This window comes from Lagenorhynchus albirostris, chromosome 8 (assembly GCF_949774975.1).
Source record: "Lagenorhynchus albirostris chromosome 8, mLagAlb1.1, whole genome shotgun sequence".
Classification (NCBI taxonomy): Eukaryota; Metazoa; Chordata; class Mammalia; order Artiodactyla; family Delphinidae; genus Lagenorhynchus; species Lagenorhynchus albirostris.
The window spans coordinates 33,327,348-33,351,144 of NC_083102.1; the positions used below are offsets into that span (position 1 = coordinate 33,327,348).

General features: G+C 34.7%; 1 protein-coding gene across 2 annotated transcripts in view; it reads left to right on the plus strand.

The window, feature by feature from the left end:
* The window catches only part of TFEC (transcription factor EC), a 151,727-nt gene that overhangs the window by 83,814 nt on the left and 44,116 nt on the right, over positions 1 to 23,797 (plus strand). Inside the window, exon 2 of one of the 2 annotated variants that reach the window (XM_060156008.1) lies at positions 16,579 to 16,830. In XM_060156008.1, the coding sequence (XP_060011991.1) occupies positions 16,579 to 16,830 (252 nt within the window). Of the gene's footprint in view, positions 1 to 16,578; positions 16,831 to 23,797 lie in introns of those variants that run through there. The other variant, XM_060156009.1, reaches the window with a different exon arrangement.

Below are 23,797 nucleotides of genomic sequence, written 5' to 3' on the forward strand. Positions count from 1 at the left end.
GTGATAGACTTATGACAGCAAATGACTTCTCAGATATCAGGTTACCAATTCAGTCATTAGTGACTTGGGGTAAGGCAAAGTTGACCTTGCCACTAAGAGTAGTCCTTCTAAGAAGAATTTATGAGAGAAGGAAAAACAAAACAAAACCTTTGATGAGAGGCAAAAGAATCTGGTTGACATTATTATTTGAGCTGCTTTTTCAAAGCAAGCCCCTTTATATCTATCTATCTATCTGTCTATCTATCTATATACCTATCTATCTATCCTTATGTTCCTTTAGGAAATTTACTTTGAAATGAGCTCCAGCTTTGGGCAAGACATAAACAACACTATAAGGATGGAAAGAATGATTTATTCTCACATTATAGTGTTGGATTTTATGGGGAGAACATAATGAGGTTATTGTCTGCTGTAAGCACATTTTTATAAGGTCTGGTTTATGCTGGTTGAACATCCTAATACATTTATGTTGAGATTTTGAAATATCCTGTTACTGTTTGAAAGACATTCATGTGCTGCTCTTCAACACTCCTAAAATTCTAACTTTTCCCATGGAAATGTTTTGTAAATGTTCAGGACTTAGATCCTATCTCATGTACTTCTATTAAAGTTCAGTGGTAAGGCTAGATAGAACTTAAAGCCAGAGTGTTAGCAATGACTAAAATAATGATACTTTTCTTAAAATACCTTGCTTAATAGTCATATTTTCTCTTGTGTTAGAGTCACTTGATATATAATTCTATTTTAAAAATTTTGTGATTAATAGAGAGAAAGGAAGCTTACTTTAACTTTGCTTTCAAAGTTTATGCTTTCTAGTCATTTTACGATTAAGTGGCTTTAGCAGTAAAGCCCTTTGACCTGAGTAAAAGAGAGAAATAAATTAAATCTCACCGTTTGAAGAATGCTATAGAGAGTCCACTGGGGTATATATTTAAATTGTATATGTTCTCTACATTATAGAATCATTGTTAATAATGTTTCAGTGATCATCTTGATGCTTCAAACCTTTTACACATCTAGGATTATTTCCTTAAGCTATGCAAATGTACGAATTTACTTCCCCGGCAGCAACTCACACAGATGCCTATTGCATTGTTCCCTCCTCAGCCCTAGATATTATCATTTAAAAATATTTGTTAATTTGAAAGGAAAACAGCTTCATTTTAATAATCAATTCTGATGAGGAACAAAGACTCAGTAGTGAGACCAGTGAGGCTTTGAACTCAGGCTTTGCTTCAGAGCTCCTCAACCTATCCTTTATCTCCACTTTCTCATGAAAGTGCGGAGAAAGGCTACTCACCTCACAGCTTTCTGCGAGGATTATATGAGACATGGTGGGTAGCATTCCGTGCTCTGTGCCTGACACAAAGCAAACTTTCTATACTTATCAGCAATGTATGCCATTATTATCATTATGATTATTAACATACTTTCCGGAGAACACCAGCATAGAGATGAGCAGACTTCGATTGATTTTAACTCTGCATGCTGCTTTGTTAACATGCTTAACATGAGCCTTAATTAGCTTATCAAAAAAATGGGTCAAATAAGGGATCATAATCATAAGGGATCAAATGAAAAATGAAGTTGAATAGGTAGGTGGGGGACAACCTATCCATAGGCCACGATAAGGAAACTGAACTTTATTCTAGATGAAATGGGAAGCAACTGAAAGATTTTTAATCAGGAGAGAGGTTAATCCATTTTATGATTTAAAAAGTCCATTCTGAAGGGTGTATGAAGAATGGTTGAAGAGAGCAAAGGAGGGGGCTGGGAGATGAGTAATGAGAGAGTCACAGTAAGGGATGATAGTGGCTTGTACTAGAGCTCTGGTAGTTAGAGATAGAGATGACTATATTTGAGGTCCATTTGTGAGTTAGAATGGATGGGGTGGATTATATATGAGGGTAAAGGAAAATGAAGGACAAAAGGAAGACTGCTCAGTTTCTGAGTTGAGAAATTGGATGAATAATTATGCCATTAACTGATTTGGAGAAGAATGAAGAGAAACAGTCTTTGGGGAGGATTATCACAAGTGGTTGGACATGCAAATTTTAAATTGTGCGATATTTGTGAGATATCTATCTATTTATCTAATATACATAAACCTCGGCCTCCCAGAGAGAAACTTTGGGATTTATGTTTTGTTAGTGTGTAACTGGTATTTATAACTGAGGGGATAGGCGATATCATCCACATACATGAGAAAGAGAAGGTGTCTGGCGCTGAGTCCTGTGTCATCTCCAATTCACTTTTCAAGTTACTGCATTCCAGTTTCCATTTCATAGAGAGTTCTGGAAGAGAATTGCAAACTTGGGTATCATTAGCATATTGGTGGTGTTTAAAGCCAGGGGAACAGATGAGACCCTCTTTGGGGAGAGTGTGGAGAGACAGTAGAAGTGCCTAGTGCTGAGCCCCGAGGTCTCCTCATTTACAATTTGCAATGTCCCTCTTGTCCCTGCAGGCTGACTTCTATTCTCACTGTGTCCCTGAGATCATTCTCCTGAGGGTCACCAGTGACCCAGTTATTTCCCAATCTGCCAGCAATATCTCCTGCTCTTTCTATTTCCTCATCCCTGTGCTATTTGACTCTGTTAACCACTTTTTCCTTGAAATTCTATCCTACTTTGGCTTTGTTATATCATTCTGTCCTAATTTTCATTATACTTTCTTGAGATTTCTTTAGTCTTTTCTGCCTGTTACATGTTGATATTCCTCAGAGTTCTTTACCTGGATTTTGTCTTTTTAATTCTAATTCTTTGTCCTGTGTGATTTTAACTAAAACCCTGATTCAGTGATTTGTTCTAAGCTGGCCACCATATCTGTTTCTCTAAATCCACACATCTAGCTGTTTACTAGGCATCCCTGTTGGATGTTTCACAGCCACTCTGATTTCATTATGTCCAATACTGAAGTTATCATCTTTCCTTCTAATCTTTTGCCTCCACTTTTATTCTTTATTTTGATAAATGCCATCTTCTCTACCACTTCATCATATGTGAATCTTCCCCTTCACCACACGTATAAACCAATCAGAAATTCTGTACATATTTTAAAATTTTTATCCTCTATATTATGGGTAATATTTAACCCTATCTTTTTAATATCAAATACTATTGCCTTAGCTTGGGCCCTCTATTCTTCTCTCCTGGAATATTACTAAACACTCCTAATTGTTCTCTTTGTGCCCTGGTCTTTCAATAATTCAGTTTCCATATTGTTGCCTAAGGGATATTTCTGAAATAATAGTTGATCATATTACTGTCCTGCTAAAAGTCTTATATGGCACATTAGGGCTATAAGCACAAAGCTTAAGGCTGTATTTATTTCTCTTTATGAGCTGGCTTCTGCCTAGTTTTCTATTTGCATTTGTCCTCACCTACACTTTATTCAGATCATACTGAGGAAGAAAGAAGGGAAGAAAGGAAGAGAGGAAGGGGGTAAGAAAGAACATTTTGTCTTTATAACTTCTGCTATTGGAGCATTTTAATAACATTGAGAGCTTAATTAAAGACATGAGATTTGGGGAACTGAACTCTGTAGGATTTTCCTCAAATGACTTCAGCTATGATGAGGAAATCCCATAGCACTAGAATTTCCAGGCAGGGTGTTTCCTAGAAGCCATCATCAAGATTCTTAATGCTACAAGAATGAGAAACTCAGAATTTAAAAGGAGTACCTATTAGTTTCCTATTGCTGCTGTAACAAAATTACCACAAACTTAGTGATTTAAAACAATACACATTTATTATCTTACAATTCTAGAGGATAGGCATCTGAAATCATTTAAACAGGGCTAAAATCAAAGTGTCACCAGGGTTTAGTTTGTTTCTGGAGCTTCCAAGGGAAAATCTGTTTCCTTGCCTTTTCTAGCTTCTAGAGGCTGCCCACATTCTTTGGCTTAATTCTCATAACTGTGTCATCTGCTTCCACAGTCATATCTCTCTCCTTTGTCTAATTCTGACACTCCTGTATCTCTTTTATAAGGACCCTCCCTTGAGGTTACATTGGACCTATCCAGATAATCCAGGATAATTTCCCCATCTCAAGATCCTTAATTTAATCACAGCTACAAAGTTCCTTTTATAGTGTAAGGTCAGATATCCACAGGTTCTGGGGATTAAGATGTGGACATCTTTGGTGAAGGAGGCATTATTTCACCTACCACAGAATAATTGAAAATAAATGGAAAAAGTTTAAAAAGGCTAAAACAAATATGTTCAAATATATTTTTGTTTTCAATGAAAAAGTTTTGTTTTACTTAGTTTGTCTGCTCAAATTAGTGTGGAAAATAGAATCCTGTATCCTCATATATGAAGTTTCAGTAAGAATATTTTCCATATATTCCAAAGCTATAATATTAACTAGCACTTTGATTTTTCTTTATTTCTCAAAAGTAATTGACATAAAAGAAAGCTCTTACAAAGAACTTCTTTATTATTTCAACTCTTACCAACTTTTTATATGCAGTTATTCATTTCTTAAATTTATCCCCGAGAGCAGGAAGTTTAAAGATACTGAATAGAATAGTCGTGATATTTATTTAGAATAAGCCAAGCTGAAATTAATATTATTTTCTGCTCTTTCCACCTGCTGCCTTCCCATCCACCCTTGTGAAAAGGAGTAAAAGGTTTTTGGGAAAGGTAACAGTAAAATGATATAAGGGAAATAAAATTTCTCATGGGTAAGGAGGCTAATACTCTTCAGAATAGTGTATATTTAATACATAGATCTAGAGACTAAAGTGGAGAAAGCATCTTAAAGAAAGGAAACACTTATCTAGAGTTCATATTTTCTGATGGTAGCTTTCAATTATAGCATTACGCCACTTGTATGGAAAACCCAGGTCTTGCACCATAAGGTGGTTACAACAAAGATGAAGTGAAACACAAAATAATACAAAATCAAAAGTGAATCAAGCCAAACTCAACTAATAATGGGGAAGCAACCCCAAAGGTTTTTCCACTACAGAGTAGAGTCAATTGATTCATATTTGTATACAGATATGGGACATTTTTTTTCTAATTGCAGGGCCTGGAGTTTTACTATTCTTGTGCGCTGATAATAAATAACTTGCAATTGAAAGAATACCCTCCTTGTACTCAAAAGACAAGAAGTCAAATTCACTTTTCTGCCTGTGTGATTGTAAGCGAGTCTGATAACCTGTTTGAGCTTCAGTTTCTTCATCTCTAAAATGAGGATAAAAGTCTTTACTTAAATCGTTGGAGTGTTTGATTCAACTTGTGACTGTGGCTACTATTATCTTGCATTCTGGGGCTTTCAACTAGTCCATGAGGTCCTGTGATCAATCTTCTCAACAAATTGATGTTTCATGGCTATATACTTTCCATAACCATAAAAAAATTAAAACGGCAGTATATTTTTTTGATTCTAAAGGAACATTATTCTTCAGGGATAAGTGGAAAGTAAAACTGCAACTTTGTAACTGAAGGCCTTTCGTACATGAGGGCACAATTACTTGAGGAGTTTGATTTATGTAAATGTAGTAACAGGTGCCTTTAAAACATAGAGAACCAAAAGTAATTATATGTACTAGTTAGGTAAAACAAAGACAAGAAAATTTTACTTTTTTTTTCTCCAGAAATACTAGTAATATCTACGAAAATTGAGTGATAAAATGTACTTATGAAACAAAGCCATTTTCTGCCGTTTGCCAATCAAAATGAATAATTTTAAAGTCTCATTTTCAATTAGATTATTTTAATATTTAACTACCTAAAATGCCCCAATCATATTTTTTAGAAAATGGTTACACTATAATACTGCAGTTCTAATGATGACATTTTATTATGATAAAAATGACTTCATTAATTGATGACCATATATCAACTCATAAAGTAGATAAGGGATATAAAAAGTTTTCAAGTCTAAGATAATATAAACCAATTTGAATTGTTTAGATTTTCTTTTTTAAGAATAAACATTTATGATCCTTTTATTCTTACAAAATACATAAATTTGTTATAAATTTACCTGCATTAAGTGGCCTATGAATTTCTTTTATAAGGTCTGCATAAGTCGACAATATATTGATGTTATCCCAAATCTTACCATTAAGATATACTAAAAATTAAAAATGTAATGTATTTGTAGCATAATGATACAAGAGATGACAAGTATTATATGGAAGTTTGTCCCAGATATTCCTATTTATGGCTTTGGATCTATTTTAGAATGTGTAAAAATTTTTTTTTAAAAAATATTGATGACTTTCCAAGATATTTGAAATATGACCTTTTGAAGAAGTCAGTGTTGTTTCTCCTTTATTCTCTGCATCCTTGAAAGAACATTCACAACTTCATAATGAAAATAATATCAAAAAGTCACTATACGGAAGATGAAAAATAGTACATTTAAGCATTACATGAGAGCTTTGTTTTAAGTTGAAAGTAACTGTGAAGTATAAATCATCATTTAAACACAATTGTTGATTTCTGAAGCAAAATGTCTTTTGTTTTTATAAAAGTCTTATTAATAAATATTAATGTTTAAGTCTTAATGCCCTTAGATAAATATTTTTTTAAAGAAGTTAAGACTTTTTACTGAATCTAGCTTAAATAATTAGCTTGTATATTTCCACATTTACAGGAAACAAGTTAATTGTATGAGAAGCTTCTAAAAAGAATATAAACTGTAGTATTAACTTACTTAAATACAGCCAAAGCACTAAACATAAATATGTCTAATAATATCAAAGTATAATGTTACAACTGGACAATTCTTTCTTATTAAAGGAAGAATACATCATTCATTCATTCAACTGGTTTGTTGAATTGGAAAGGACATTTCCTCATCTTGTTATTTCTCCAAGAGAGAATATGCTCAATTTTAATTTAATTTTTGATACACTATAATTTCTGAAAACAAAATGCAGTTAAATATTGTACTGAAGTTTTAGAAAATAATTGTGGAGGCCCAATTGAGTATTTATTTATGATATTGTAAGATTAAATAAGATAATATATGCAAAGTATATAGCATAGTCCTTTCTGTAGGCTGTTCACTCAATAAAAAAGAAAAGGTACAAAATCTATTATTTAAAAACCTAGGGCTAGATGTGTTTCAAAATTATCAATACTTTAAATTTTGAAAGGTGATATGGTACATATTCCTTGATACCCTGCAGCAGTCCAAGACAGCATCCCATAATCAAACACATTAATATACCTGCAACAGTACATGTGAATATCTACTGTAAGTAGGATAGAGAAAGACTTTAACTAACCTTACTTCATTTCAAGTTTGATTTTGCCACCAATTAGGTTTGTGTCAAACATAAAAAAAAAGAAGAAAACTCCTACTTTCAGAGCTTTTTGGATTTTGGAATTGCAGTTAAGAGGTAGAGGACTGATAGAATTGTAATGCAATTGGACTAGGAAAATAGGGCTGTATCTACATCAAAAGGTTGAATGCATAATTTTAGAAATAGGGCAAACTAACTATTAATTAAGGAGGATTTACCTGACAATGTAACACACACAAACTTCAAATAAGCATTTTGCAAAATGTGAGAAAAAAATCAATGGAGCCAAAGGGAAAAATAAAGTTTAGAATCGGAATAGATTTCCCTACGTGTAGTTAGAACATGGGAGTTAACCATCTTTGGCACTAGGTCCTCTCATCTTCTATTCTGTACATCCTCCAGCGATCATCTCAGTTATCACCTCAGTGTAGATGTTATGTAAATTTTATCCAGAGTCCATACCTTACCTCTGAATTCCATACCCATAAATGCAGCTGCCTACTTCACATACCTTCTTGGACACTTTCAAAACATCACTAACTCAACGTGTTCAAAACTGACCTTATAATTCTCTGTCCCCCTCAAAAAACCTAGTCTTCTCTGTGAAAGCCATCACTATCTATTTAGTCACTTAAGCCAGAAACCTCAGGTGTCATTTCTTAATCCATTTCTAAACATCTCTTGAATCCATCTACTTGTTTCCATGTGACTATGCAACCCTTACCACATGACCCTAGTTCAAGCAGCCCTTTTTTCTTTCTTAGACTCTCTCATTTTACCTCTCTAAAATTCATCCCACTGAACTGTTACTGCCCCTTTTCTTATGATAAAAAAAATAAGACATCTTTGTATACCGAAAAGGTTGCATGAATTGGCCCTACTGGCCTCCCCAGCCTCATACCACACTCTGCTCTAGTCCTATCATCTCCTTTCAGTGCATTTTTTTCATCTTGTTTCTTCCCACCAGGGTCTTCACATATGCTGCTTTATCTCTCTAAATGTTTTTTCTACTCTTCCTCTCTTTATTTCCTACTCATCCTCCAGATCCAGCCCTATCATCCCTTCTTTAGGAAAGTTGTCCCTAACTTCTGTCTAGATAATCTTTTTCTACAGGCTCCTAGTCATGCGTTATCTCTCCTGCCTATCACTTGTTACACTTGAAAATTTACAGTCATTTGTGTGATTATTAGATTAAAATCTGTCTCTTCCACCTGTCCATAAGCTGCATGGGGAAAGGGACCATGTTTCACTTTATTCATCATTGTTACCCACACAACTGGCTACTACTATATATAGTAGCCAGTATATATATATATATATAGGCACACACATATCTATTAAGTGAATGAATCAGTGAAATTAATAGCAGAAACTGTCATTTGAATGACTCTTTCCCATTTTATCTAGGTCTTCCTGTTTGATTTTGTGACACCTTTTACTTTCACAGGGTTTATCACATTGTGTTATAATTATATTTTAATTATCTATTTCTCCTAGTAGACTGTGAACTCTTTGAAGACTGGGTTATGTCTATTTTGTTCATAATTATATCCCCAGAGCTTATCACAGTTGCATAAAACCTGATGTGTAGTGGCACTCAAAAATATTTATAGAATTAATGAATACTAAGCCTGAGAATGCATTGTCAAATATATTTTAAAGTATTATGGCTTAAGTTATCTGCATTTTTCATATTAACTTATTTTCATTATTGATGATATTGCCGGTTGACTTTAGTGTGTACATGGCTGCTCTGTAATTTTGAAGTCAGTGGGAAGTGGTCAGTGTCTGCTGTGATTCTTAGTTGCTATTTATGGCTCTAAATTTCTATATACACATACACTTATAAAACAGATCAGACTAAATAAACCACAGTTATTTCTGGCATTAGTTCTAATTCTTTTAAAGATATAAAATGGTAATTTTCCTGAGATACTAACATAAACAAATCAAATCAATGCAAGTATAAATGGAGATAGATGGAGTTATAAGGGAAGCTTAGTCTTTACAGTAATAATATAAGTGCTCATAGAGTGCAAGCATTTTTACTGCTAGAACACTATCGAATTAGGAAAACTACGCTTAATAATATTCATGCCTCTTTAAAGTCTCTTAAGTGTGGATCTCTTCTAAAGACACACCATTGGAATTATCCAAATTCAAGTGATAGGGACTGAAGGAATATGTTACAATCACATTTTATATTATTATCCATTAAATAGCTTTGGATTATATAATGCTCAGCTGAAATATGCTGACAGTTATTCAGAAACCTAAGTAAAACTTTTGATGAACCCGGCCCTACTTTGTTCAGTAGTTATATCTCAATCAGACAAGCTCGACTGTATAATTTTAGGTTTAGTCAGGATGAGATTTATGGGTATATCATATCCAAAGACTGCTGTGAAGAAAGTAAGATTTGAAGAAACGAGTTATTAATCTTTGCTACAGAACATTAACAAACGTCATGTGGCTTTTATGAGTAGGTATCTATGAGGTAGTAGATTCATAAGCCCCCCAAAATAGATTTCTTCTTATATACCTCTGCTACTAGGAACATAATTAATAGTTACCTATTACTCACTTGTGAAGTCCAAGCTTTTACTTCATTTATTAATTTCAACCTTAGTACAAAATTAACAAAATTAAATGAGGGTTGTCATGTTGTAGTGAATGGGATTGTCTGTCTTGCTTTTTGATGGGGCTGTGTGTATACACCTGCCTGTATGTGTATGTGTGTGTGTTTAGCGGTAGTGCATGTGTTTTTATTTACTATCACTACATAGTAAATATGTATAGAATAAATATTTTTCTTGCTGAAAATATTTCTGTTTCTCTTTTTGCAGATAATCTAAACACACTCATTAAGTAGGTGCCCATATTTGCCTGATTGATTTGTTTGGCTGGTCAAATTAATGGTGATAAAATGTCTTGTTATTCAGATGATTGCTTGTGTGATGTTTGCCACGACTTTTTAGTTTTGAATTTCAAAAGGCCAGTACCCAGACGGTCTTTCATCTCCTCCCAGGTTCTGTGCCCTCAGTTTAGATAAGTGATCTCCAGGTGGATGGTGACACATGGATCATAGACCTGCTTTCTGGAGAGGAATGACTTTCCCTTGGGACTGGCGTTAACAAAGATCAAACTCTCATTAAATGTTTGCTGAGTGAATGTTAAAAGAATTAGCTGAGGGCTTTTACGATTATCTTATGGTTTCTCTATAAAAAGGTAACTTTTTAAAGAGGCTATCATATATATGCATATATATGAATTATGTTTAAAAGTATTTATATGATTTGTAGCAATATTTAAGAAGATATGATACAAGTAGACAATATTATAGACAGAGAATCACAGGGTTGGTGTTTTTGTTTTTTTGTACAACTATCCACCCAATTGTTTCTAAAATTTCCTCATTCAAAATACTCTCCTTGTCCGCCTGCCGATGCAGGGGACACGGGTTCGTGCCCCGGGCAGGGAAGATCCCACATGCCGCGGAGCGGCTGGGCCCGTGAGCCATGGCCGCTGAGCCTGCGCGTCCGGAGCCTGTGCTCCGCAACGGGAGAGGCCACAACAGTGAGAGGCCCGCGTACCGCAAAAAAACCCAAAAAGCAAAAAACAACTCTCCTTGTTGTTTATCTACTGGATAGGACTGAAACCCATATGAGAACTAAGTCAGAAGACTACAGTATGGAACAATGAAACGTAAATTGGGAGAATTAATTCATGTATTTAGGAGCATAATTTGAAAACCACTGTGTGAAAATAAGAATGCCTCCTTCTAGCCAGCACTGTTTGCCTGGCCCGCATTACTCCATAGCTCTTCTACCTACCAGGAGATTTTAAATACAAATGCATATAGGGCCACATAACATTTTGTTAGCCTTAATTTCTAATTAAATATTTGCTGATTTACAGAGTTGAAACCTCCCAAGACTGGATCTAAACTCTGGAATTAAAAAACAAAACAAACAAAAGAAAATTTCAGGTATCAGATACCCTAAATCATCTTCTGTAGTGTCAGAGAATGAGATCTGACCTTTTTCTATGGCATTGGGCTGCTGGCTCATGAATTTCCATCAATGCTGTCAATAGTCAGGATTCCTGCATCTATTCTAGTCTAAAAATAGGGGAAGGAAAAAAAACCCTACAGATACATAAATTTTTTTTAACATCTTTATTGGAGTATAATTGCTTTACAATGGTGTGTTTGTTTCTGCTATATAACAAAGTGAATCAGCTATACATATATCCCCGTATCTTCTCTCTCTTGCGTCTCCCTCCCAACCCTACCTATCCCAACCCTCTAGGTAGACACAAAGCACAGAGCTGATCTCCCTGTGCCATGCAGCTGCTCTCCACTAGCTATCTATTTTACATTTGGTAGTGTATATATGTCAATGCTGCTCTCTCACTTCGTCCTAGCTTACCCTTCCCCCTCCCCGTGTCCTCAAGTCCATTCTCTATGTCTGCGTCTTTACTCCTGTCCTGACCCCAGGTTCTTCAGAACTTTTTTTTTTTTAGATTCCATATATAGGTGTTAGCATACGGTATTTGTTTTCCTCGTTCCTCGTTACTTCACTCTGTATGAGTCTCTAGGTCCATCCACCTCACTACAAATAACTCATTTTTTTTCTTTTTATGGCTGAGTAATATTCCATTGTATATATGTGCCACATCTTCTTTATCCATTCATCTGTCGATGGACACTTAGGTTGCTTCCATGTCCTGACTATTGTAAATAGAGCTGCAATGAACATTGTGGTACATGGCTCTTTTTGAATTAGATACATACATTTTGTATTTGTGATTGTGATTCCCCAGTGATTATATTTTCTACAACCAGAATGCTTTTTTCTTCCTGACCAATTTCTTCCCATTAGCTTGTTGTACTTGCAGGAATTTATGTATTTCTAATTTAAAAAAAATACTTCAATTGACCCATTAAGCACATTGCTTGGTTCTCTTATTAATGAATCTAAGCATTTTTTAAAGCTCATCAATACATGCATTTCTAATTTTTTAAAATATCCACATCCCTTTATATGAGAACTTAACTACATTTGAAACATATTTTAAAAAATAATTGGATGTTTTAAGCTAAGTTTCATTTTTGTAACTCCAAATAATGGAACTTTTTGGAAAAAAACAACATAATTTCTATTGAAAGCCTAGGTTGAGATAATTGATATTGGGTTAGTGGTCTAACCAGGTGATCCTCTAGGTTAGTGTATTTAAATATGGGGTCTGAAATATAAATTGATTTGGAAAACATTGCTCTGCCTGCTCTAAGTGCTGTCTAAGGTATCTAAGGGTCAAGTCAGATCACTATAAAGTTATATGTTTGGGCTTTCACTTGAGCTGATTCATATTATGCTTTGGGCCTTTGATCAAGAATAAATGTAGTGGATGTTACGGTGCATGGCCAACATTATCCCCTTCATGACTGAACCACTCTTGCCTCCACCTGATCCTGTTTCCCTCACCCTACTGCAGCGCCAATTCTGAGAGCACCCCCCAATAAACATCCTACAGGCAAGTTTCAGATTATGTTTCCCAGCTAACTCAATTGAAGATGATAAATATTTATTTTTAAATATGGGCATATAAAGAACTTCACTGCCTATTTTGCAAGTTGGAATTTTGTTCAAGATATCATTCAAGTCTTCCATGAAAATATCTGGTTTATAAATTCTCAGATATTATTCTGAAAAATATTTGTCTTTCCTCAGAGCTGGCATGATTTAATTACTCATTAAGAAATATATATTAGGTTGAACTATACAGAAGGGACGATTCGTAGATCAAAAATTGTCAAATATCTGCAATTTCACAAGGCTCCACCTAATATGTTTTTAAAATTTTCCTTTTTCCTTGGCTGTCAGGATGCTCATGGGTAAATTTTGTACTTGATTGCAATATTAATCTTCAGCCTACATTTTCTGGTATAAATACCTCTCACCACATTTATGCCTCATATTTATTTATAATGTTTTGGAAAAGAGGGAGAATATAAGTAAATAAATTCTTTTAATTGAAATAAAACAGATCTCTGCACATAGACAAAACCTTGAACTTAAGCTGACCATCATTATTTTTAGTTTGCAATAACAGCATGCCAGAGAGATAATGCTGAGACATAATTCAGAGTTAGGAGATAATGTTTTACTTATTACTCTCAATAGCAGAACTTCCCTACATCTGGGTGGTCTTAATCTCTTTGATAGTCCAAAGAACCAAAATCACAATCTACAGCTGCTCTAGCCTTCTAGGTGAAGACTTTGGTATTCTGATTATGGTTTACCTGCTTCCTCTAGTGGGTTCCCAAAGCTCTCTGCAGTCACCCATAGTTATTCACACACTGTACTTTAATGATTCATTCATAAAATCACTCATTGAACACATGTGAACACATATTTTTAAGTGCCTGCTGTGTGCCCCTCTCTGGGTTATGTATAGGAAGTATGGCAGTCCAGCAGCCAGCAAGATAAATGCAGCCCTTGCCCTTGGAGATCTCTTATTTTTCTTCCCTGACTAGACTACGAGCTCTTTGAAGGCAGATACTGTGGTTATCTCCCTTTTACCTTCAATGCACGACTCAGTGCACACACACTTGACACTCAAAAGTATTTCTTAAATAAATGAATAAATAAACAATGGCAACATATAGTTTCATTTACTTCATCTCACCAACTACCAAGACCTTCAGTGAAACCAATCCAACAGATAGTTTTATAGTTGTGTCTTCAGATCCCAGGCCATTTAAAAGTATTTTAAAATTGACTGCACATGGTTTAACTGGTGTTTTACAGTTAGTTGTCTCATTGTTCTGATATCAGTCCATGCTTGGAAAAGACGGAGGTTTACTGGGGAGTAATTTCATTGCATTCCATTTAATCTTCCCTGGCTCCACTGATCTTTCAGATTCTCATGCTTAGTTTATAGATGTTGTATACAGATGTTGTATATAGATGTAGGATCCAAGAGAGTCTTCACTTTTGCCTGCTAAACCCTTGTAATTCCCTTAAATAACCAATAATTTAGGCAGAATTAGAATTTCATATTTTTTATTGCGTCTCTGTATAGAGTGATCTAATGAGATGGTAGTTTTGCTTTGAGAAAGGAAAAGTATTCATGTGAATTCCTTTTCATGACTAATATTTGTGACTGTCTCCCAACTTCTTTTCTTCTTTCATTTTGATCTTTTATGTTTGAGTTTTCCTTCTTTCTGTCCCCTATCCCAGGACCATCTCCTTCCAACACCTGATTTATAACCATTTTCTCTTTCAATTAGTTTTTTAAAACCACTGCTTCTTGTGGCATTCTAAATTCATTGTATACATTACTGAGCTTTTTCTTTGTATTCCAGTCATTTCAATCAGGAGCCAATATCATGTAGTGTTTAGGAAGCCAGGCCCTATATTCCAGTTCCATCTCTTACTAGCAGAGTGATAACAGCCACACCATTTAACCTCTCTAAGTCTCAGTGGCTTCAATTATATGGTGCAATGGGGGTACTATTGATACCTATCTCCTAAGGTTGTAACAAGGATTAAATGAAACAATGTGTGTAAAATGCTTAGCACAGTGCCTGATACCTGCTGCATATTATTATTTTTATCATCGTCATCATTTTTGCTGTAGTTGATATTAATATTGCCCAAGTATATTGTAAATTCCTAGAGCCCTAGGATCACATTTATGACTTCCCTTGGACTCCTGATGTAACACAAAACACAATAAGTACTATAATGATGCTTTTAGCATCCATAGATGAAAAGTGAAAAATGAATTAGTTAATGAATGTTGTAAATTCTGATTCAGCATACTTTTCTTAAAATAATATACAATGTTCTTTAACATTCAGTTACGTTGTGTGAAAGTCATTGAGATTTGTGAATCTGAAAATGCTGTTTATAGTGTATATTTTGTAAATGTATGTGGATTAAGGTTTAATTTAAAACTGTAGGATAATCTAAATAGCGACCCCCAAAAAATTACCACAGGCATTTTAATGAAATGTTGTTTTACAACTTTAAAGCTCACAGCAATATAATTAGTAATATGTGTAATCTTTATTACCAATCTTAATCTTTTTTATATGACTGAAAAATTATTTTATGGTAGTACAATTAAAATAATGCTAAAAATGTCAGCATAACAGAATTAAACTAAAGTAACTACTACAATATTGTACCCCAAACCAGCTAATTTAAATGCAAAATACTTTGTAAAGGCTATTTATCTGAGCTAATGCATGTTAAGGGATTTAAGGAGTAGTTTGTGTAGTTGAAATAAAAGGAAAAATAAGCACTGTACAGCAATCTTTACTATTGTTTAACACGAGGGAGCTATTAAATAGGTTTATATATAGGCCACTTGAGGAAAATGTATTAGAAGTCACATCGCAGCATAGTAAATATAAAGGGGACTGGCAGGCAATACTATTTTCAGAGGTTTTTAAAGGGAAAGCTTGAAATACTTAAAATTGTCCTTATACAAATAATGGCATATCATTAACTATGATAGCTACACTGAAGATGCCCAGAATTTTATGTCTATGATTTGAAAAAGGGATTTCAATATACTGGATAGTTGCTTAGTTGGCACATGACACTGGTTAGATTTTTCTCTGAATGCTTCTTTCTGTCAATTCATAATTATTCTACCAAAGTATTGTTATTATAAAGTGAGAGTATGGAAGAGTTTAAAATTAAGATTTTTTTAAAAATTAAAATAAAACTCAGTATAGAAACTCTGGAAAATACAGAAAACTGAAAAAAATCACCTAGATATTCACCACCCATAAAGTATCAGACAATATTTAGTATATATATTTCTAGTCTCTGCTCCCTCATGGATAATTTTTTAAAATCTTTCATTAAAAATAGAGATTATAGCCAATGGAATATTTATATGTAATACAAAGGAATATAAGAGATATATGTTATATAAAAATCACTAATAGTAGTAAATCAGCTGTGTTTTCCTTTTATTATTTTAGTCATTCATTTTCAGACCCTCAAAAAGTTTTGCTGATTTTATATTTATTCCAAGTTGGTTTCAGTTGCATATTATTTTAAGAGCTATTCTTAAACACTTGGTTAGCATTTAAAATATTTTAGTAAAGTTTTATTGACTTCTCAAAAACTATAGTCCATTAATATCTTATGTAAATTATGACAGAAGCATAGACAATAAATTAGAAACAAACTAGATGTTATAGTGTTTATTGTCATAATCCAATTGTTGAAAGTGGAACTCATTTACCAGATGATGCTACACATTGCATTTGTTTGGTTTTTATTTGGTAGGTCCCAGCACACCTGGAAAGTTCTGCTAGGACTCAGCTACAGAAAGTTCAGAGACAGCAAGTAAAACCTTTTATGACCCTTGACCACCAGATCGTCCACCAGACTCTTAAACGGTCACACCCTCCAACACCAAGCAGTGCACTTCTGGTACAGCATGGACACCAATCTCCCGAGAGTAACACTGGACCCACTGGAAATCCACTCACCAAGTTGCTAACTCTTGGGAAAGAAGATGACAATGTGGAATGGCATGTATGTCTAATGGCTGCTTATGAAAATATATCATCAGTTTCTTGGGAAAAAAAATACCTCAAGAAATTGAAGTCAAATTTTTATAGTAAACATTCCATATGCAAATTTATTTAACAAAAGGATGTCTTAATTTATTAATTTGTAATAATTAGTTATGCCCATAAGAATTGTTATGCATAAAATATAACAATTCATTTTTTAACACTCATTTCAGTTTTGTATCAATGTGAGTCAAAGCAGGTTCTAATAGTAATATGTTAAGAAGATTTAGCTTTAATTGTAATGGTTTTCTGATAACTTTAGTTAAAACATTTATCAACAGTTACATTATCTGAAGTACCCATTAAGATAAAACAAGCAAAAGAATAAATAACAGTAAACATGTGCTCTAGAAATGTTTATCAGAATGAGACTAATAATCTTCTTCCACTTAATATTTTATAGAATTATATCGGAATTTATTACTATTGATTATCTATCCATTCATTTCTATTTTCAACAAATACTTGCCTACCATTTACTAAATAAGAGGAAATTAGAGGTGCTGAGGATACAAAATTAATGAGTGTCTAGCTTCGTGGAGTTCATAATTATTGTGACTTGCTTGTAAATGAACCTTCAAAAAATACTGAAGAATGAGTAGAAGTGGGAGAAAACTAGAACTAGAAAACTAGAACTGGGAAAAAGAGTTCCTTTAATATCTCAATGTAGAAAAACTACATCAGTAACTGAGCTTTCTATTCTTTTCTTTTTCTTTTTTTCCATTTGATTTTTAGATGGAGACATGGTTCTATGATCTCCCAGATTTAATCTCCCAATCTACATTCCTGGTGATTATTACTGATTTCAGGTCACTGCTTTTTAGCTAAGTCTGTAGCCTCCAGGTACAAAATAGATGCTCAGTATATCATTATTTGAATTCCAAATGATAGAGGAAGATTTTCTTTTGCAAATTTTATGTTAATCTAGAAAAGAGAAAAGAATAAGGACCTGGTAGATTGTTTAATAAAATATAAAACAACCACAAAACAGGACTAGTTGAAATCCAAAACTAAACATAGATCTCTACATGTATATTTACTTAAACTTTTCAGTAGTGGATATACAAAGAATTTTCAAAAAAAAATGTAGAACTAGGTTCTCTATTCACTCTATGAAGATAATAAAAATATATGTAGGTTGAAAATCATCTGTACAGTAAATATTAGAACTCACCCAATACAACTTTTCTTACAACCACCTTCTTCCCAAGTTCATTTCCTTGTGTGGAAGAGTGATTCCCAAAGGAAAAAACAAATCGCAAAGGATATGCATATGCCAGTCAATTCTAGGCAAAACCCAGAAAATGATCTTATTATGTGTCTTATGAAATATGTCTTCTAAAAGATGAGAAAGGATAAGTAACATATATCAGTCTTCTCGGTTTTTCTTAGATAACATTTTTATTCCTTAGGCACACAGATTACCTTTTATTTTATAATAAGTTTGTACAAGAGAAATTTACCTGATCTTAGTGGACCTTTAGGTGGTGTCAGTCAAAAGGAGTTGCATGGCTGGGAAGGGTTGAAAGCCTCATTAAGTGCAGTGGTCTAGGGACAACATACACATTGGCTGCAGACAAACACTTTCTATTTTTTTAACCATTGTTCTTTAAACTGTGTATATAAGTCTCTTCAACCATTAACGTCAATCACAATTTTATTCCATCTGTTATAGTTTTAATGTGTGTTTTCTTTGAATTTGACTTATCGTGTACACATTTTCACATAGTGCCGTCAATTCCAGTCTTGCTATCTTTAGTAGCTAAGATGTATCCTACCTTGTTGCCATTTCCTAATATTCTTTTTTTTTTAAACATCTTTATTGGAGTATAATTGCTTTACAATGTTGCGTTAGTTTCTGCTGTATAACAAAGTGAATCAGCTATATGTATACCTATATCCCAATATCCCCTCCCTGTTGCGTCTCCCTCCCACCCTCCCTATCCCACCCCTCTAGGTGGGCACAAAGCAGCAAACTGACATCCCTGTGCTATGCAGCTGCTTCCCACTAGCTATCTATTTTACACTTGGTAGTGTATATATGTCAATGCTACTCTCTCACTTCGTCCCAGCTCACCCTTCCCCCTCCCTGTGTCCTCAAGTCCATTCTCTACATCTGCGTCTTTATTCCTGTCCTTCCCCTAGGTTCATCAGAAACATTTTTTTTTTTTTTTACATTCCATGTATATGTGTTAGCATGCGGTATTTGTTTTTCTCTTTCTGACTTACTTCACTCTGTATGACAGACTCTAGGTCCATCCACCTCAATACAGATAACTCAGTTTTGTTTCTTTATATGAGTCAGTAATATTCTATTGTATATATGTGCCACATCTTCTTCATCCATTCATCTGTGAGTGGACACCTAGGTTGCTTCCATGTTCCAGCTATTGAGAATAATGCTGCAATGAACATGTGGTACATGACTCTTTTTGAATTATGGTTTTCTCAGGGTATATGCCCAGTAGTGGGATTGCTGGGTCATATGGTAGTTCTATTTTTAGTTTTTTAGGGAACCTCCATACTGTTCTCCATAGTGGCTGTATCAATTCACATTCCCACCGACAGTGCAAGAGGGTTCCCTTTTCTCCACCGCTCTCCAGCATTTATTGTTTGTAGATTTTTTGATGCTGGCCATTCTGACTGGTGTGAGGTGATACCTCATTGTAGCTTTGATTTGCATTTCTCTAATAATTTGTGATGTTGAGCATCCTTTCATATGTTTGTTGGCAATCTGTATATCTTCTCTGGAGAAATGTCTATTTAGATCTTCTGCCCAGTTTTGGATTGGGTTGTTTGTATTTTTGAAATTGAGCTGCATGAGCTCCTTTTATATTTTGGAGGTTCATCCTTTGTCGGTTGTTTCATTTGCAAATATTTTCTCCCTTTCTGAGCATTGTCTTTTCATCTTGTTTACGGTTTCCTTTGCTGTGCAAAAGCTTTTAAGTTTCATTAGGTCCCACTTGTTTATTTGAACTGTGATTAAAAATCTTCCAACAAACAAAGCCCAGGACCAGATGGCTTCACAGGCGAATTCTATCAAACATTTAGAGAAGAGCTAACACTTATGCTTCTCAAACTCTTCCAAAATATAGCAGAGGGAGGAACACTCCCAAACTCAATCTACGAGGCCACCATCACCCTGATACCAAAACCCGACAAAGATGTCACAAAAAAAGAAAACTACAGACCAATATCACTGATAAACATAGATGCAAAATCCTCAACAAACTACTAGCAAACAGAATCCAACAGCACATTAAAAGGATCACACACCACCATCAAGTGGGGTTTATCCCAGGAATACAAGGATTCTTCAATATTCACAAATCAATCAATGTGATACACCATATTAACAAACTGAAGGATAAAAACCATATGATCATCTCAATAGATGCAGAAAAAGCTTTTGACAAAATTCAACACCGAATTATGATAAAAAACTCTCCAGAAAGTAGGCATAGAGGGAACTTACCTCAACATCCTAATATTCTTTGATTGGTGCTAAGAGTCATTGTCACAAAGCAGAAAGTTTGTAGTCTTCAGAGTCAGGCACCATGAGATTAGCACCACCACTTAGTTGTTGTGTGGTCTCAATCCTTAACCTCTCTCACCAACATTTCTATGGTTTGAAGAGGTGTCTTATATATAAATTTATATATTTATTTACGGCTGTGTTGGGTCTTCATTGCGGCAAGTGGGGGCTACTCTTTATTGTGGTGTGTGGGCTTCATTGCAGTGGCTTCTCTTGTTGTGGAGCACGGGCTCTAGGCACACGGGCTTCAGTAGTTGTTGTATGTGGGCTCAGTACTTGTGGCTCGCGGGCTCTAGAGTGCAGGCTCAGTAGTTATGGCACATGAGCTTTGATGCTCCACGGCATGTGGGATCTTCCTGGACCAGGGCTCGAACCTGTGTCCTCTACATTGGCAGGCGGATTCCTAACCACTGCACCACCAAGGAATCCTTGAAGAGTTGTTTTGATGCTTACATTTCCAGGTGGGTTGGGGGGAGCTTCTGTCATCTTTTATTTTTATAATTATTTTAACATTATTTTATTTTTTCAGCTTGATTGTGAAATAATTGACATAATCATTATATATGTTTGAGGAATACAGCATGATGATTTAATTTACACATACTGTGACATGATTACCACAATAGGTTCAGCTAACATCCATCTTATCATATAGATACAGTAAAAAAAAAACAGAAAGAAGAAAAGAAAAAAAATTTCCTCTTAACGACTTTCCTGTATGTCATACAACATTGTTAAATATAGTCATCACATTGTAGTACATTATATTATATAAGTACTAGTTGTAGTACTTATATAAGTACTAAGGTACTTATTTATCTTAGTACTGAAGTTTGTACCTTTTCACCACCTTCCTCCAATTCCTCACCACTCCGACCACCAACTTCTGGTAGCCACAAGTCTGGTCTTTTTTGTTTGTTTTTTAACATCTTTATTGGAGTATAATTGCTTTACAATGTTGTGTTAGTTTCTGCTCTATAACAAAGTGAATCAGTTATACATATACATATGTCCCAATATCTCTTCCCTCTTGCATCTCCCTCCCTCCCAACCTCCCTATCCCACCCCTCTAGGTGGTCACAAAGCACCAAGCTGATCTCCCTGTGCTATGCGGCTGCTTCCCAATAGCTATCTATTTTACATTTGGTAGTGTATATATGTCCATGTCACTCTCTCACTTTGTCCCAGCTTACCCTTCCCCCTCCCCGTATCCTCAAGTCCATTCTCTAGTAGGTCTGCATCTTTATTCCTGTCTTGCCCCTAGGTTCTTCTGAATATTTTTTTTCTTTTATTCTTTTCTTTTAGATTCCATATATATGTGTTAGCATATGGCATTTGTTTTTCTCTTTCTGACTTAACTTCACTCTGTATGACAGTCTCTATGTCCATCCACCTCACTACAAATAACTCAGTTTCGTTCCTTTTTATGGCTGAGTAATATTCCATTTTATATATGTGCCACATCTTCTTTATCCATTCATCTGTTGATGGCCACTTAGGTTGCGTCCATGTCCTGGCTATTGTAAATAGAACTGCAATGAACATTTTGGTATATGACTATTTTTGAATTATGGTTTTCTCAGGGTATATGCCCAGTAGTGGGATTGCTGGGTCGTATGTTAGTTCTATTTTTAGTTTCTTAAGGAACCTCCATACTGTTCTCTATAGTGGCTGTATCAATTTACATTCCCACCAACACTGCAAGAGTGTTCCCTTTTCTCCACACCCTCTGCAGCATTTATTGTTTGTAGATTTTTTGATGATGTCCATTCTGACCAGTATGAGATGATATCTCATTGTAGTTTTGATTTGCATTTCTCTAATGATTAATGATGTTGAGCATTCTTTCACATGTTTGTTGGCAATCTGTATATCTTCTTTGGAGAAATGTCTATTTAGGTCTTCTGCCGCTTTTTGGATTGGGTTGTTTGTTTTTTTGATATTGAGCTGCATGTATTGCTTGTATGTTTCGGAGATTAATCCTTTGTCAGTTGCTTCATTTGCAAATATTTTCTCCCATTCTGAGTGTTGTCTATTCATCTTGTTTATGGTTTCCTTTGCTGTGCAAAAGCTTTAAGTTTCATTAGGTCCCATTTGTTTATTTTTGTTTTTATTTCCATTTCTCTAGGAGGTGAGTCAAAAGGATCTTGCTGTGATTTATGTCATAGAGTGTTCTGCCTATGTTTTCCTCTAAGAGTTTGATGGTGTCTGGCCTTACATTTAGGTCTTTAATCCATTTTGAGTTTAATTTCGTGTATGGTGTTAGGGAGAGTTCTAATTTCACTGTTTCACATGTAGCTGTCCAGTTTTCCCAGCACCACTTATTGAAGAGGCTGTCTTTTATCCACTATATATTCTTGCCTCCTTTATCAAAGATAAGGTGACCATATGTGCGTGGGTTTATCTCTGGGCTTTCTATCCTGTTCCATTGATCTATATTTCTGTTTTTGTGCCAGTACCATACTGTCTTGATTACTGTAGCTTTGTAGTATAGTCTGAAGTCAGGGAGCCTGATTCTTCCAGCTCCATTTTTCTTTCACAAGATTGCTTTGGCTACTTGGGGTCTTTTGTGTTTCCATACAAATTGTGAAATTTTTGGTTCTAGTTCTGTGAAAAATGCCAGTGGTAGTTTGATAGGGATTGCACTGAATCTGTAGACTGCTTTGGGTAGTAGAGCCATTTTCACAATGTTGATTCTTCCAATCCAAGAACATGGTATATCTCTCCATCCTTTTGTATCATCTTTAATTTCTTGCATCAGTGTCTTATAGTTTTCTGCATACAGGTTTTTTGTCTTCTTAAGTAGGTATTTTATTCTTCATGTTGCAATGGTAAATAGGAGTATTTCCTTAATTTCTTTTTCAGATTTTTCATCATTAGTGTAGAGGCATGTAAGAGATTTCTGTACATTCATTGTGTATCCTGCTACTTTACCAAATTCATTGATTAGCTCTAGTAGTTTTCTGGTAGCAGCTTTAGGATTCTCTATGTATAGTATCATGTCATCTGCAAACAGTGACAGCTTTACTTCTTCTTTTCCAATTTGGATTCCTTTTATTTCTTTTTCTTCTCTGATTGCTGTGGCTAAAACTTCAAAAACTGTGGTGAATAATAGTGGTGAGAGTGGGCAACCTTGTCTTGTTCCTGATCTTACTGGAAATGGTTTCAGTTTTTCACCATTGAGTACAATGTTAGCTGTGCGTTTGTCATATATGGCCTTTGTTATGTTGAGTTAAGTTCCCTCTATTTATTGTCATTTGCTTCTAGGTATTTTTTGATTTCCTCTTGATTTCTTCAGTGATCTCTTGGTTATTAAGTGTTGTTTACCCTCCATGTGTTTGTATTTTACAAACTTTTTCCTGTCATTGATATCTAGTCTCATAGCGTTGTT